The sequence below is a fragment of the Oratosquilla oratoria genome, chromosome 2, assembly GCF_046742065.1.
Source record: "Oratosquilla oratoria isolate Oo_2021 chromosome 2, ASM4674206v1, whole genome shotgun sequence".
Taxonomy (NCBI): domain Eukaryota; kingdom Metazoa; phylum Arthropoda; class Malacostraca; order Stomatopoda; family Squillidae; genus Oratosquilla; species Oratosquilla oratoria.
In genome coordinates, this window is record NC_134778.1 from 38501174 (window position 1) to 38517317 (window position 16144).

Genomic DNA, 16144 nt, shown 5'->3' on the forward strand with positions numbered 1-16144 from the left:
TGTGGAAGGCAGAGGTAGGAGTGAACTTGAGGAGGGCGACCTAGGACGAGATGGATGGATGAGGTAAAAGGGGCATTGGGAAAAGAGGGAAAGTTTGCCTTAGTGTTTAAGTGTTCTCATCAAAGTACGTTGATCACCTGGCCATGGGTGTTGCGTTTCTAACCTAGAGGTTGAAGTCTCATTTACAGTGGGGGGATTTGTAGAATAAGGTGGATTTCTTGGGGTGGTAAGAGCATTTGCAGATTCTGCTTGAGACACTATGCTGGGAGATGGAAGGGGATTGGAGGGTTGCACCTCTTTACTATGCAAGGTGTTTTTGTAATCTGGAGGTAGAATATGTCTTTGTTTTTGGTGTTCTCACCAAAGCATGTTGATTATCTGGCCTTGAATGTTGAGTTGCTACCCCAAAGGTTGAAGTCTCATTTGTAGTGGAGAGATTTGTAGAATGAGGTGGATTTTTTGGGGTAGTAAGAGCGTTTGCATAGCTCTTTTTTCTTCCTAAGAGTCGCTTAGCATGTCCTATCATGATATGCTCAGTATAAGTTTTATTTACAGCTGCTGTTTCAAATTTATATTCTTCACATACTCTATCAACTGGTTTGTGATTTAATTGACAATTGATACATTTGGGAATATCTGAGCATTGGCCATGTGTTGTGCCAGAGCAATTACCACATACCTCATTATTCTTGTATATCTTTGATGAATGGCCAAATTTGAAACAATTGTAGCACTGTATAGCTTTAGGAAAGGTCTAATTCTCACTCTTTCATTTTCAATTGCTATACGAGTCGGTATATTTCTATCCTCAAAAGTAAGTAAAATCACATTATTGTTTGGGATATTTTTCACTTTCCAAATAGATGTAGGGCACATTTCTAATATTTCTACTTCAGTCAACTCATACAAGTCTTTATCATGGATAACACCTCTTCCATAACTAAAATTTTGATGGGGACTAATCTTTTCTATTATATTACTATTTTCAACATTCATCATACAGAGCATCTTGGATTGTGTCTTTGATTTGGCATGAACAAGTATTGAATTCTTAACAAATCTCGTTATATCTCCATTTTTAATGCCACCTACCCTCTGTTGAAGGGTAGCGAGTGGTGGGATGAGGAAGCAAAGAAGGGTGTAGAAGAGAGGAAGCAGGCTTTCATAGATTGGCTACAAATTAGGACGAGGGAATCGTATGAGAGGTACAAAGTAAAGAGAAAGGAAGTTAAGCATAAGATAAAGGAAGCAAAGAGGAGAGCAGATGTGAAATGGGGAAAGAGTTTAAAAAAAAAATTGAAAGTAATAAAAAGATGTTTTGGAAGGAAGTTAAAAGAGGAAGAGGAGGCGAATCAAGTAGAGAAGAAAATGTAAAAGGTGTAGATGGAGAGATGATAATGGAAGAGAAGGCAGTGAGAGGAAGGTGGGTAGAGTATTTTAGGGAGTTGCTAAATGTGAAGGAGGATAGGGAGGGAAAGGTAGTTGCAGTGGGAAGCGCTAAGAAAATGAGAATGATGTGAGGAAAATGGAGGAGAAATAGGGAAGGATGAAGTGAAAGCAGCTGTTAACCACTTCCATACGGTGACGCCAACGTAGGCGTCATGAGAAGCAAGTGGGTACGCGATGATGCAGACGTCAGCTTCTTGATTATATTTATTGTAGTCGTACCTACATAACCTCCATTCTTACTAAACTGGCTTCATCATATTTTCTATGGTTATCAAAATTCACGGGTGAAAGAGAACGAACGATTGAGCACTGACTTTATTTTTTATAATGCGATTATTATGACGCAACATCGCACGTCGGGCAGCTAATGCTGCCAGACGTGCGATGTGCCCCGGAGTGAAGAGGTTAAGATGATGAGAGCAGGTAAGGCACCTGGGTTGGATGGATGCCATGCAGAATGTCTGAAGAAAGGAGGTACAGTTATGGTGGACTGGCTGGTGAGGTTATTTAATGTTTGTTTAAGAGAGGGTAGAGTGCCAGAGGACTGGAGGAGTGCCTGTATAGTTCCAGTTTACAAAGGAAAGGGGGACAAGTGCGAGTGTAGTAGTTTCAGAGGCATCAGCTTGTTGAGTAGTTGGGAAGGCTTATGGGAGGGTCTTGATTGAGAGGATTAGGAGAGGAACAGAGGGAGTAATTGGTGAGGAACAGTGTGGTTTTAGGACAGGTAGGGGATGTGTAGATCAGATTTTTGTGGTAAGACAGATATGTGAGAAAGCTATAGGAAAAGGTAAGGATGTTTTTTGAGCTTTTATGGATCTGGAAAAGGCTTACGACAGGGTAGACAGGAAGGCACTGTGGGAGGTACTGCAGATATATGGGATAGGAGGAAAGCTGTTAAGACTTGTCAAGAGTATTTATGAGAGTAGTAGAGCTTGCTTTCACAGATTGGTTACAAAATAGGACGAGGGAGTCATAGGAGAGGTACAAAGAAAAGAAAAGAGAAGTAAAGCAAAAGGTAAAGGAGGCAAAGAGGAGAGCAGATGTATGACAGAAAAGGTTGAAAGTAATAAAAAGATGTTTTGGAAAGAAATTAAGAGAGGAAGAGGAGGCGAATCAAGTAGAGAAGAAAAGGTAAAAGTTGCAGATGGAGAGATGATAATGTAAGAGAAGGCAATAAGGGGAAGATGGGCAGAATATTTTAGGGAGTTGCTAAATGTGAAGGATAGGGAGGGAAAGACAGTTGCAGTGGGAAGTGCTAAGAAAATGATAGAGATGAGTGAGGAAAATGGAGGAGAAATTAGGAAGGATGAAGTGAAGGCAATTGTTAAGATGATGAAAGCAGGTAAGGCACCTGGTCTGGATGGATGCCATGCAGAATGTCTAAAAAAAAAGGAGGTACAGTGATGGTGGACTGCCTGGTGAGGTTATTTAATATTTGCTGGAGAGAGGGTAGAGTGCCGGAGGACTGGAGGAGTGCCTGTATAGTTCCACTTTATAAGGGAAAAGGGGACAAGTGTGAATGTAGTAGTTTCAGAGGGATTAGCTTGTTAAGTGTAGTTGGGAAGGCTTATGGGAGGATCTTGATTGAGAGGATTAGGAGAGGAACAGAGGGAGTAATTGGTGAGGAACAGTGTGGATTTAGGACAGGTAGAGGTTGTGTAGATCAGATCTTTGTGGTAAGACAGATATGTGAGAAAGCTATAGGAAAGGGGTAGGATGTTTTTTGGGCTTTTATGGATCTGGAAAAGGCTTACAATAGGGTAGACAGAAAGGAACTGTGGGAGGTTATGCAGATATATGGGATAGGAGGAAAGCTTCTCGGAGCTGTCAAGAGTTTTTATGAGAGTATTAGAGCTTGTATCAGGATTAGAAATGGAGAGAGTGAGTGGTTCGAGGTAAAGGTGGGACTTTGTCAAGGATGCGTTAGGTTGCCCTGGCTGTTCAACTTATACATGGATGGGGTAGTGCGTGAGGTAAATGCAAGGGTAGTGGGTCAGGGATTGGAGATGGTTAAAGAAAATGGAGAAAAGTGGGAGGTGGGCCAGCTGTTGTTTGCGGACGACACTGCGCTTGTGGCAGGATCGGAGGAAGGACTGAGGAACTTGGTGACAGAGTTTGGGAGAGTATGTGGTAGAAGAAAGCTAAATGTGGGTAAAAGTAAGGTGATGAGATGTACAAGGGATGAAAGTGGCAGTAGACTGGAAGTGAGCATTAAGGGAGAGCGACTGGAGGAAGTGAATAGTTTTAGATACTTAGGTGCAAATGTGGCAGGAAAAGGTGGAGGTAGAATGTAGATTGAGAGAAGCGAGTAAATGCCTTGGTGGATTGAAGTGTAATGAGGAAAAGACATTTGGGAATGAATGCTTAGAGGAGACTGTATGAAGGAGTGATTGTGCCAACAGCACTGTATGGGGCAGAAACATGGAACATAAGAGAGGAAGAGAGGAGTTTGAATGTGTTTGAGATGAGGTGTCTGAGAAGTATGATGGGGGTTACTAGGCTAGAGTGAGAAATGAGGAGGTGAGGAGAATAGGGGTGGAAAGGGAGTTGGGAGATAGGGTTGATGAAAGAGTATTAGGATGGTTTGGACACATGGAAAGAATGAGTGAAGAAAGACTAGTAAAAGAGGTATGGAAGGCAGATGTGGAGGGAGTGAACATGAGGGGATGTCCTAGGATGAGGTGGATGGATGGGGTGAAGGGGGCTTTGGGGAAGAGGGGAATGTCTGTTGTGGAAGGACGGGAGAGGACAGAAGACGGGTGAATGGAGAATGGTTGTATATGGATGATGTTGTGATGCATGAGGTGGAATGGTGTGGGGGGATGGGGGGTGAGGTAGTATGTGTGAGCAAAATTTGACGCAGCCTGAAGGGATTTCTCTCCGTCTTCTCCTTTTATGCATGGGGGGACAGAGAGGGGGAGTCGCCGATTTAATGAAGCGGCCTTGGTGTGGATGTGCTGTGTCTTGTGACACTGCTTCTGACCCAGGGCAGTTGACAAGGTGCAGGGATGACCCATCATCCAGGAGGTGCTAAGATAAGAGGGAGGGTGGAGGGGTGTGGAGTGTACTCAGGGATGGAATGGGTGGGAATGATTTTATGCCTTTTCCTTTTTGGCTACCTCCCTTGTAAGGGGAAAAAAGCCTTGGTATATGTAGTAGAGCTTGCATTAGGATTAGAAATGGAGAGAGTGAATGGTTTGAGGTAAAGGTGGGACTTCGTCAGGGATGTGTTATGTCGCCCTGGCTGTTCAATCTTTACATGGATGGGGTGGTGCAAGAGGTGAATGCAAGGGGTTGGAGATGATTAAAGAAAATAATAGGGTTGATGAAAGAGTATTAGGATGGTTTGGACACATGGAAAGAATGAGTGAAGAAAGATTAGTAAAAGAGGTGTGGAAAGCAGAGGTGGAGGGAGTGAATATGAGGGGGCGTCCTAGGATGCGATGGATGGATGGATGGGGTGAAAGGGGCTTTACAAGAGAGAGGAATGTCTGTTGAGGAAGGACGGGAGAGGACAGAAAATAGGGGTGAGTGGAGAAGGGTTGTGTATAGATGAGGCTGATGCATGAGTGGGAGTGGGTGGGGGATGGGGGGTGAGGAAGTATGTATGAGAAAAAATTTGACGCAGCCCGAAGGGATTTCTCCCAGTCTTCTCCTTTCCTGCGTGAGGGGACGGAGAAGGGGGTCGCCGAATTTATGAAGCGGCCTTGCTGTGGGTGTGCTGTCTTGTGACACTGCTTCTGACCTAGGGCAGTGGACAGGATGCAGGGATGACCCGTCATCCAGGAGGTGCCAAGATAGGAAGGAGGGAGGGGAGTGGAAGATATAGGAAATGAAATGGGTGGGAGTGATTTCTATGCCTTTTTCTTTTTGGCTAACCCCCCCCCCATGTAAGGGGGAAAATGACTTTGGTATATGAATGTATGTATGTACATAGGATGTTGGGGGATTCATTCTTTTATAGTATTATCTCGATGGTCATCTGAATTCCATCCTGCAGGTTTATATACTAGATTTCTAGGAACCATATCTGTTAAGGCTCCTTTGACTAAAGAATTGTAAATTTTCAAGGTATTGAAGTTTCTGCTCAGGTTACAGGCATCTTCATGCTTATCAAATGTTACCCAAGCTTCCCATTTTTTCTCACTGTCAAGAAATTTAATGCAAATTTCTACTAAATTTCCAAATTTGCTCTGTGGAGTAGATATATCATCACAGTTACACTGTATTGGAATATCTTCTATGTGCACAACTTTCAATTGTTTTATATTACTATCAGTATTAGGGGGTGTCAAAGAAGGTCTTTTTTCAAGCCTGAGGTCATCATCTTTGCTTGAGATTTTTCTGCATCTTGACTGCAATGAGGGTGACCTTACTGGGGGCGGTTCCCCAGTAAGGTGGAAATGAGGCAAACTATTTTTAGGCACCTTTTCTAGCCCCCTCCCCATGTGGGGTGAGCAGAGTGGGTCCTGAATAGGGCTGCTCAGTCATGTGGGTAGCTGCCGAGCTGTGATGTTGCCTCCATCCCAACACAGAACGACTATCTTGCCCACATCGCCTAGGTGCAGTTTGTGACTAGAGGCTCCCAGAGATCACCTTCTCCTATCCCTATCATCATTAGCCATTGCCATAGGACTTTCTTTATAGTGATTATGAATGAAAAGTTTGACTTACAATGATTGTACATGAAGGAAGTTTGTTACTGAGAGGCTTCAAAATTTTGGCCATGTCATCAGGAGGGTCAATCATGATAGAATAAAAGGGGTAGAAAGTTGGGCGAGGGGAAGAGAAGATAATGGGTGGGTTAAGAAATGCGGGTATAAAAGTCTATTTAGCAACGGTCGAGGCTATGTCATACTGAGGGTCATAGGTAGCTGGCCCCCAGCATGCTATTGCCACCGGCTGTTCCCACCCCCTCCACGTGGAGGCAAGAGCCTGGGGTCACTCCCACACAGAATGGAGCGGCTCCAGGGAGGGCTGTTAAGGAGGGAAGGGAGAAGACAGTAGATAGGGGTTAGTGGAGAATGGTTGTGTATGGATGCTGCTGTGATGCATGGAAATGAGTGGGTGGGGGATGGCAAGCAAGGGAGTACATGTGAATGATATTTTGATGCAGCTCAAAGGGTTTTCTAATAGAAATTTTCCTGCACAAGAGGACAGAAAGGGTAGGGGGTTGTCAATTACATGAACAGCCTTGCTGTGGATGTGCTGTGTCTTGCTGCATTGCTTCTGACCCAGGGCAGTGGGCGAGATGAATGGATGACCTGTCATCCAGGAAGGGCCAAGAAAAGAGGGAGGGAGGGGTGGTGGGTAGGAGTGGAGTGTGTGGGGATGAAATGGGTGGGAGTGGATTTATGCCTTTGACTTTGGCTACCTCCGTTGTAAGGGGGAAAAAGCCATTGGTATATGTATAGAATATATATATATATACATATAGCCCTGCATACTGTCCTTTTTCTTTTTGGCTACCCCCTCATGTAAGGGGGAAAAAGCCTTTGGTATATGCATGTATGTATGTATGTATATATATATTATATATATATATATATATATATATATATATAAACCGTTCTGAAATCTAAAAAAAGCTCTTAACCCCTTCCATACGGTGCCGCACACGTAGGCGTCATGAGGAGCAAGTGGATTCGCGACGCTGCCATATCGGCGTCTTGATTATATTTATTGTAGTCGCCCCTGTGTTTTTACATTCTCCCAAATGTGCCCTGAATCCCATTCTCTGTGGTTTTCAAAATTCGCGGGTGAAAGAGAGAACGATCGATATAAGCAGTGACTATATTTTATGATGCGAGTATTATTACAACACGTCGTACGGCTGGCATTGGCTGCTGCCCGCGAGATTTAAGTCCCGTAGTGAAGTGGTTAACCCAAGTTTTTCAGAATTATAAACTTGTACCATGAATTGTTTGAACTCACCTAAAGTATGCTTCACGTAAAAAGTTGTGCATGGCAAGGACTTGTTCTTTAAGGTACTGGATCTTCTTTTCACCATCTTTTTCTGTTTCACCATCTTGGGAGGGCTCTTTACGTGGTAAAAACAATACTCTTGGATTTGGAGGTTGTGGGGTTCCCTAAGAAAGGAAGAAAAAAATTATAAACAATTCTGCTCTTAACAGGTTGCAATACTGACTTAAATACCAAGTTTACTTTCATCCACATTACCTTGTCAAGTGTAGGGGACTTTGATGTCTGAGGGAAACTGTCAACCAGCTGTGACAGAGTTAGTGCTACCTGTGTTGGGATACGGCTACCCTGAATATTTTTGGGTTTTTCAGATTCCTGGTTGCAATCAGGCTGACTATCATCTTTGTTCATGCTAGATCCTTGGTCTTCTGTGCTCTCCAATTCATTTCTGTCTTCCTTTGATACAGAATCTATGACATCCATTTCTTGATTCTTGTTAAGGGCATTATCATTTAACGATGCTTTTGGATTCTGTAGTTCATCTGTTACCTGAGGAGAGCCACTTTCAGAGGAATCCCTTCCAAATGGTGACCATGGCTGCGTTGGCATAAGATTGGAAGTCTCGTACCTGTTTTGGTCAGACGTGTCTTCCAGGGGCAACCAAGAAGGAAGTCCATCATTTAATTTGGCAGAGTAGTTCATATTATTACTAGAATGTGTATTGGAATGGCTCAAAGTCTCCTTGATCGGCTGCAATTTATCATTATAGGAAACTTCTGCTTCACTTACGTATGTAAAGCGTGCATGATTGTCCCTTCCCTCCCCTTCATTTATTAAAGTGCTCTGGAGGGGGTTATTATACGAGTTTTTTTCAGAACTTTCACTATGGAGCCGTGAGAATATTTGTGCAGTCAAGTTTTGGGGGACAGCAGGAATAGGAGACATGGCACCACTATCTGGAGTATTATGTGGAACTTTCAAGGGAGGATATGGATCAGATGAATTCACATTAAACTCCGTTCTTTTTTCTCTTAATAAACTTTCAAGTAATATACTTCTATCTACAGATGATGATCTATGAGCTACCTGTTCAGCCATGTCAAAATAAGCAGCATCAAAGATTTCTGGAGATAAATATTCTGTATAAGAAGAAACATTTTTCTGATTTTTATCAGCACCTACACTATTTAATGAAGTTCCATGTGATAAGTCATGGGTTGTTGATGCATCTGCACTTAATGTACCATGACTTGTATTGCGCAATACTTCTGGAGATTCACCAACTACTTTAATTCTATTACTCCATTGCTGTTTTCCTCTCAGGATGGCTTCATTTTCCCTTTCTGTTTCATTTGAAATTTCATTCTCCATCAATGCTTGGTCTTTCTTGTCTCTCTTTTCCTGACCAGCGTGTACTTTACTACAGGAGGTTTCAGTCAAGGAACTTGAGCTCAGTTCACTAGTTTCATGGTAATTAATTTCTTTCCTTGTACTTCGCATTGTATGACATTTTGATAAATTGCAATTTTCATTCTTGCTTTTTTTGTGTGAATTTACGAAGATTTTATCACTATCCGACTGAACATTTTCCTCTATTGTATGATGGTGCTTTTTTCTCGGTTTTCTTCGTTTCACTCCCTTTTTATTTTGGGTCTTTTCATATGTATGATATATGGGCACTTTTTCTTTTTCTCTCATCTTCCCATTAATCCAACTGTATCCATCAGAGCTATCAAAATCTGAGTATATTGTGTGTGACTGGGCCCCCAATAAATCAGAATCAGCATGAGGAGATTCTAGGAACTGATCTTCTCTACTGAATGATTTTCTTTTACATTCCCACTGCTTCTTCCATTTGTTCCTTTTTCTTTGCTTTCTAGCTGTTATTCTTTTCTCCTTTTGCTTACCCAACTTTCCTGATAATCTTTTATAATTCTCTCCTTCCCTATGCTGATTAGAATCTGCTTCATCTAAATCAGAACTTGAAACCTGCTTTTTTTGCTTTTTTCTGCTGCTATCATTAAGACAAGATTCTAAGTTACTTTTTTTATCATGAGCAACTGTATCTCTCCCCAATGCATCCTCATCAGTTTTGCTAAAATTAGTAATTCTTGATATTTCAGGTGGGGTTTCTTGTAAAATATCAGCACTCGAATTATTGAAAAGTTTTCTTTTCCTCCCTCTTGTTTCCTTATCTCTTACTGGTGATACAGATCCATGCGAGTCCTGTTCATTACTGGCCATGGATGGGTGATTATGCTCATCACTGCTCTTACTTTTTTTACCACCTGACCTGCTCCTTGATCTTGAAGTTCTAGTTTTGTTTTTTTCTGATATGCTCTCCTGATTTTTGCCTGCTGCTGATTGAACTGTTGTACATTTTGATAAACCTGGTCCCTCAACAAATGTCTCAGGTGTTATTCTTCCACCTAATTCATTCTCTAAATTTGTAATATTTTCCTCATCCCTCTCACAGGTTTCATTCCTACTCATGGCATTACTCTCTTTATAAGTGGCACACATACGTGTTCCCTTACTAGAGCAAGCTACTCTGCCATGTTTGCTGTCCATTTCATCTACAAATTCACCTTTCTTAATTGAATCTTTCTTTTTCTTTTCAAAATCACCAGTTCTTTGACTTTTTTTGCATACTTTGGTTATATCTCTATCACTCTCATCTATATTCATTTCACCACTTTTCCCATCATCTACACTAATTGTACGTTTCCTGCCACTTGATTTAATATCATCTTCCCTGCTTTCTGCATCACTTTTATATTCCTTGCCATCTGAGGTGTTTCCACTTTTCCGGACATCATAAAAAGTTGCATTTTCTCTGCTATCTACACTCGTTTTAATTTCCCTGTCATGTTCACCAATTCTATCACGATTTTCATCTATGACAGTTAGATCATTCGTTCTTTTACTTTCTCTCCCATCTGCAGTAGTTCTATCACTTTCATTGCCATCTTTATTGGTTTTGTAATTTTTACTGTCTTTACTTGGTTCATTGTATGGTACTGTTTTTTTAATACTTTCATGGTTACTTATACTTACTCCATCAATTTCATTTTCACTCTGTTCACAATCTGGTAGTTCTTTGTTTACTTTACAACCTTCTTTTTCACTAATTTGGTTTTTCTTACTTTTAATTTCACTATTATCACTAGTTACACAAACTTCCTTCACATATGTACTATTACTATCATTCATTCTTTCACTTGTACAGCTTTTAACTTCAACTATATTTTCTTTGGCTCCCAACTTATCAATTTTACACTCATTACAAGCTACATATATTTTTCCTTCATGTTCCGTCTCCCTATTTTTGCACTGACAATTCTTGTGATCTCCATTAATGTCCTTGCTGTCTTTGCCTGCCACTGGCTCATTTCTTTCATCACATTTGTTTGTTGTATCCAATACATTTTCCTGAAGCTTACCTTTAATTTTACCAACAAGATGGTTCATATTTTCAGTTTTCTCTACGAAAGTCATTTTACAATCCCCTTCTTGTACGCATTTAACATCAATACTATTTTTACTATGCAAGATATCACTTACGTCACTTTCTAATTCTAAAGAACTTTTACTTATCCTTTGCTTTTCAACATTTCCAGTTTCCTTATGTGGTGAAGACTGTTCCTCAGACATCTCAACTGTGGTCATGTTTTCACTTGCAGGTAGTGTTACTGATGGAGAATCATATTCCACTTGTTTATGAACAGCTTTTGAAATGGCAGGAGTAAATCCTTGTGTTGAAGCAAACTCTAAATTCTTAGAATTATCTGGTGGTATTTCAGGTAATACATCTCCAGTGGCTGATTTATCTGTAGTGTTGGTTTCTTGATCCTTTCCTTTTATAAGCAATTCACATGAAGAGGAATTTAAAGCACCAATTTCATCCTGCTTGGTAGTGACACAAGACTTTTCCCCCATTTTTGTTCCAACAGCAGAACAACTCTGCAATGAGGTATTCTCATTACAGGTTTCAGATGATTTAGACAACTGGTTTTCCTTTATCACCATGGCATCATTTATGGATGGCAAACCTTTTTTTAACAATGGAGTTATCTCGTTTCTTTCTTTTTCGCCTAATGAAGATGGAACAACATCTTCGTCACAGATAGTGAGGGTTGCTTCCTCTTTAGTCTTTTCAACAACTATGGGGTTTACTTTACCTTGAACAGTTTCAATACCACCTGAGGATGGAGCACTTATCTTAGGCATTGGTTTCGACAACTTTCTTGAGCCCTTGGAATCATTATCAATTGGACTTCCAAGTTTGAACCTCTTATTTCTTTGCAATTTGGGCATTTCTATTGAGGAACCACTTTCGGTTCCCTGTGTCCATGGAATCAAAGTAGCTGCTCCTGGCGTCCCTTCACTTTCCAAAGTCCTTCGCACTTCTTCGCCATTTATGCCTGTCATCCTTTCTTGATTTTCATTGGTATTATCAACTGCTCGAGAACCCAGTGAAGCTTTTGGTTGAGAAGGTGGAATACATTCCTGTGAACTTTCTTCAATCACACAATCTGAAAATATAAACATACAAATATAAAATTTACATTATTTTCTATATTTTGTATCTATTAAAATAGCTACACTGTCAATCTCTTGCTACTATAAATGTACATACCAAAGGCAAGATAAAAAATGCATCATCACAGAGCAGCAAAATCAAGCTTGAAACTAAGGCACCAATTCACATGACATTCTCCACCTCCACTTAAGATATGCTAAGCAGCCCAAAGGAGCTGGAAACTGGTCTCTAGAACATGTTCAGAAACTATTACTTTTCCATTTCCTTCAAACCAATCTTCATTTTTTTTCTTCTTCCATACAAGGAAGTTAGTATTTTGGCACATGTCCTCCCAAACCTTTCAGTATGCAAAATCAAAATCAATCCAGGGTGCTACATATTCCCATACACATAACTCATAAATAACACACATCACTGACACAATGTTATAAAAAAATATTACAGTCAAAGTGTTTAAATTACTCATCAAATTAGAAGTGTGAAAGGCCTCAGGGCTGGATAGGTTCTCGTATATGCATACATACATATACCAAAGGCTTTTTCCCCCTTACATGGGGGTAGCCAAAAAGAAAAAGGCATAGAAACCAGTCCCACCCATTCCATTCCCTACATATTCCACTCCCCTCCACCCTCCTCCCTCCCTCCCATCTCGGCACCTCCTGGATGACAGGTCGTCCCTGCATCCTGTCCACCGCCCTGGGTCAGAAGCAGTGTCACAAGACACAGCACATCCACAGCAAGGCTGCTTCATAAATTCACCAACCCCTCCTCTCTGTCCTCTCATCCAGAAAAGGAGAAGACAAGGAGAAATCCCTTCCGGCTGCATAAATTTTTTTCTCATATATACTTCCTCACCTCCCCCTCCCCCCCCTCCCACTCATGCATCACAGCATCATCCATACACAACCCTTCTCCATTCACCCCTATCTTCTGTCCTCTCCCATCCTTCCTTAACAGACATTCCTCTCTTTTGTAATCCCCCTTTCACCCCATCCATCCATCTCATCCTAGGACGCCCCCTCATATTCACTCCTTCCACACCTCTTTTACTAATCTTTCTTCACTCATTCTTTCCATGTGTCCAAACCATCCTAATACTCTTTCATCAACTCTATCTCCCAGCTCCCTTTCCACCTGTTCTCCTCCTCACCACCTCATTTCTCACTCTATCCAGCCTAGTAACCCCTATCATACTTCTCAGACATTTCATCTCAAACACATTTAAACTCCTCCTCTCTTCCTCTCTTATGTTCCATGTTTCTGCCCTGTACAGTGCTGTTGGCACAATCACTCATTCATATAACCTTCTCCTCTTAGCATCCATTTCCAAATGTTTATTTTTCATTACACTTTTTAATCAACCAAGGCTTCTCTCAATCTATATACCAGTCTTTTTTCCCCTTTCCAGATGAAGTTGCAGAAAAACATACACATACCAAAGATTTCTTCCCCCTTACAAGGGAGGTTGCAAAAAAAAAAAAAACCACTCCCACCCATTACATCCCCACATACTCCACTCCTATTCTCCTCCCCCTCCCTCTTATTGGCTCCTCTTGGATAACAGGTCATCCCTGCATCTCACCCACTGCCCTGGGTCAGAAGCAGTATAGCAAAACACAGCACATCCACAGCAAGGCCATTTCATTCAATCGGCAACCCCCCATCAGTCCCCTCATGCTGAAAAAGAGAAGACCAAGAAATCCCTTTGGGTTCCATCAAATTATTATTCACACATACTTCTTCACCCCCCTCCCCATCTCCTACGCACTCCCCTGCATCACAGCATCATCCATACACAACCATTCTCCATTCACCTCTATCTTCTGTCTTCTCCTGTCCTTCCTAAATAGACATTTCCCTTTCCCAATGCCCCTTTTACCCAATCCATCCATCTCATCCTTGGTCGCCCCCTCATGTTCATTCCTACCTCTGCCTTCCACACCTTTTACTAATCTTTCTTTTTCATTCTTTCCATATGTCCAAACCATCCCAATAGTCTTTCATCAACCCATTCTCCCAACTCCCTTTCCACCCCTGTTCTCCTCCTCACCTCCTCATTTCTCACTCTATCCAGACTATTCCCTATCATACTTCTCAGGCACCTCTTCTCAAACACATTCAAACTCCTCCTCTCCTATGTTCCATGTTTCAGCCCCATAACGTACTGTCGGTACAATCACTCCTTCATACATCTCCTCTCTTAGCATCCATTCCCAAATGTCTATTTCTCGTTATACTTTTTAATTCCCCAAGGCACTTACCTATTGCTCTCAATATACTTTCTACCTCCACCTCCACTCCTCCCTTTTCTGCCATATTCACACCCAAATATCTAAAACTATCCACTTCCTCTAGTCTCAATTAATACTCTTCTAATTTGCTGCCACATTCTACCCTTGTACATCTCATCTACATTCTACCTCCACCTCTATTCCTCCCTTTCTTGCCACATTTGCACTAAAGTATCTAAAACTATGCACTTCCTCCAGTCTCTCTACCTTAATACTCGCTTCCAATTTGCTGCCACATTCTCTCCTTGTACATCTCATCACCTTACTTTTACCTACATTTATCTTCAACTTCCTTATTTTGCACACCTTCACTAAACTCTGCCACTAACTTCCTTAATCCCTCCTCTGATTCTACCACATGTGTAGTGTTATCAGCAAACAACAACTGGCTTATCTCCCACTTTTCTACATTTTTTTTAATCATCTCCAATCCCTGGCCAATTACCCATGTGCACCACCATCCACATATAAATTGAACAACCAAGGTGACATAACACATCCCTGACAAAGTCCCACCTTTACCTCAAACCACTCTCTCCATTTCTGATCCTAACACAAGCTCTATTATTCTCGTTAAAACTCTTGACTGCTCTTAACCCCTTCCATACGGTGCCGCATACGTAGGCAGCATGAAGAGCAAGTGGATACGCGAGGCTGCCATATCAGCGTCTTGATTATATTTATTGTAGTTGCCCCTGCATAATGACATACTCTCTAAACTGTCTTCATCACATTTTCTATGATTATCAAAATTCACGGGTGAGAGAGAGAACGATCGATACAAGCGGTGACTATATTTTATTATGCGAGTATTATTACGACACATCTTACGTCTGGCACCTAATGCTGCCCGCGAGATTTTGGCCCGTACTGAAGAGGTTAACAGCTTTCCTTCTATCCCATATATCTGTAATATTCTCCCACAGAGCTTTCCTGTCGACCCTGTCATAAGCATTTTCCAGATACATAAAAGCCCAAAAAACATCCTTACCTATTCCTAAAGCTTTCTTACATATGTCTTAGCACAAAAATCTGATTCACACAAACCCTACCTGTCCTAAACCCACACTGTTCCTCAACAATGACTCCCTTTGTTCCTCTCCTAATCTTCTCAATCCAAACCCTCCCATAAGCCTTCCCAATTACACTTAACAAACTAATCCCTCTGAAACTACTACACTCACACTTGTCCTCCTTTCCCTTGTAAAGTGGAACTATACAGGCATTCCTCCAGTCCTCTGGCACTCTACCTTCTTTTAAACAAACATTAAATACCTTGACCAGCCAGTCCACCATAGTACCTCCCTTTTTTTAGACACATGAAAGACACCCATCCAATCCAAGTGCCTTACCTGTTCTTATAATTTTAATAACTGCTCTCACCTCATCTTTCCTTATTTCTCCTCCATTTTCCTCACTCATCATTGTCATATCCTTAATGCTTCCCACTGCAACTGTTTCCCTTCCTATCCTCCTTCACATTGAGCAACTCCCTATAATACTCTGCCCATCTTCTTACTGCTGTTTCTTACATTATCATCTCTCCATCTGCACCTTTTACCTTTTCTTCTTGGGGATCGGTGCCACCTGCATAGAGCCAGTGGCCAGGGCATTAAAACAACACCCAAAGACCTATATCACACACAGATACTCTCCTCTCTTCCTCCACAACCACCAAATACCAGCCTCCGTAAGCATATTCATAATCATATCACTCACCGCTCCATTAACACACTGAAAGACAACACATTGCTGCATGCCAGACCCCCTGATATCCACCCTTCTGAATCCTCTCCCACGAAAGGACAGAGTCCACCTGGCCAGACTGCGGTGCGGCCACCACCCAGCACTTCTAAGCTACCAGAAGAGGCTGGATGACCGCATTGTGAACAGCTGCCCAGGATGTAACACTTCACCCCATACCATACAACACATAATG

At 41.6% G+C, this 16144-nt stretch overlaps 1 protein-coding gene across 6 annotated transcripts in view; it reads right to left on the minus strand.

Moving 5' to 3' along the window:
- LOC143038468 (uncharacterized) overlaps nt 1-16144 on the minus strand; it is an 86992-nt gene that overhangs the window by 3948 nt on the left and 66900 nt on the right. For all 6 annotated transcript variants that reach the window (XM_076207737.1, XM_076207729.1, XM_076207711.1 and 3 more), the window contains 2 exons: nt 7630-11906; nt 7384-7538 (listed from right to left, as the gene is read on the minus strand). In XM_076207737.1, the coding sequence (XP_076063852.1) occupies nt 7384-7538; nt 7630-11906 (4432 nt within the window). The remainder of the gene's footprint in view (nt 1-7383; nt 7539-7629; nt 11907-16144) is intronic.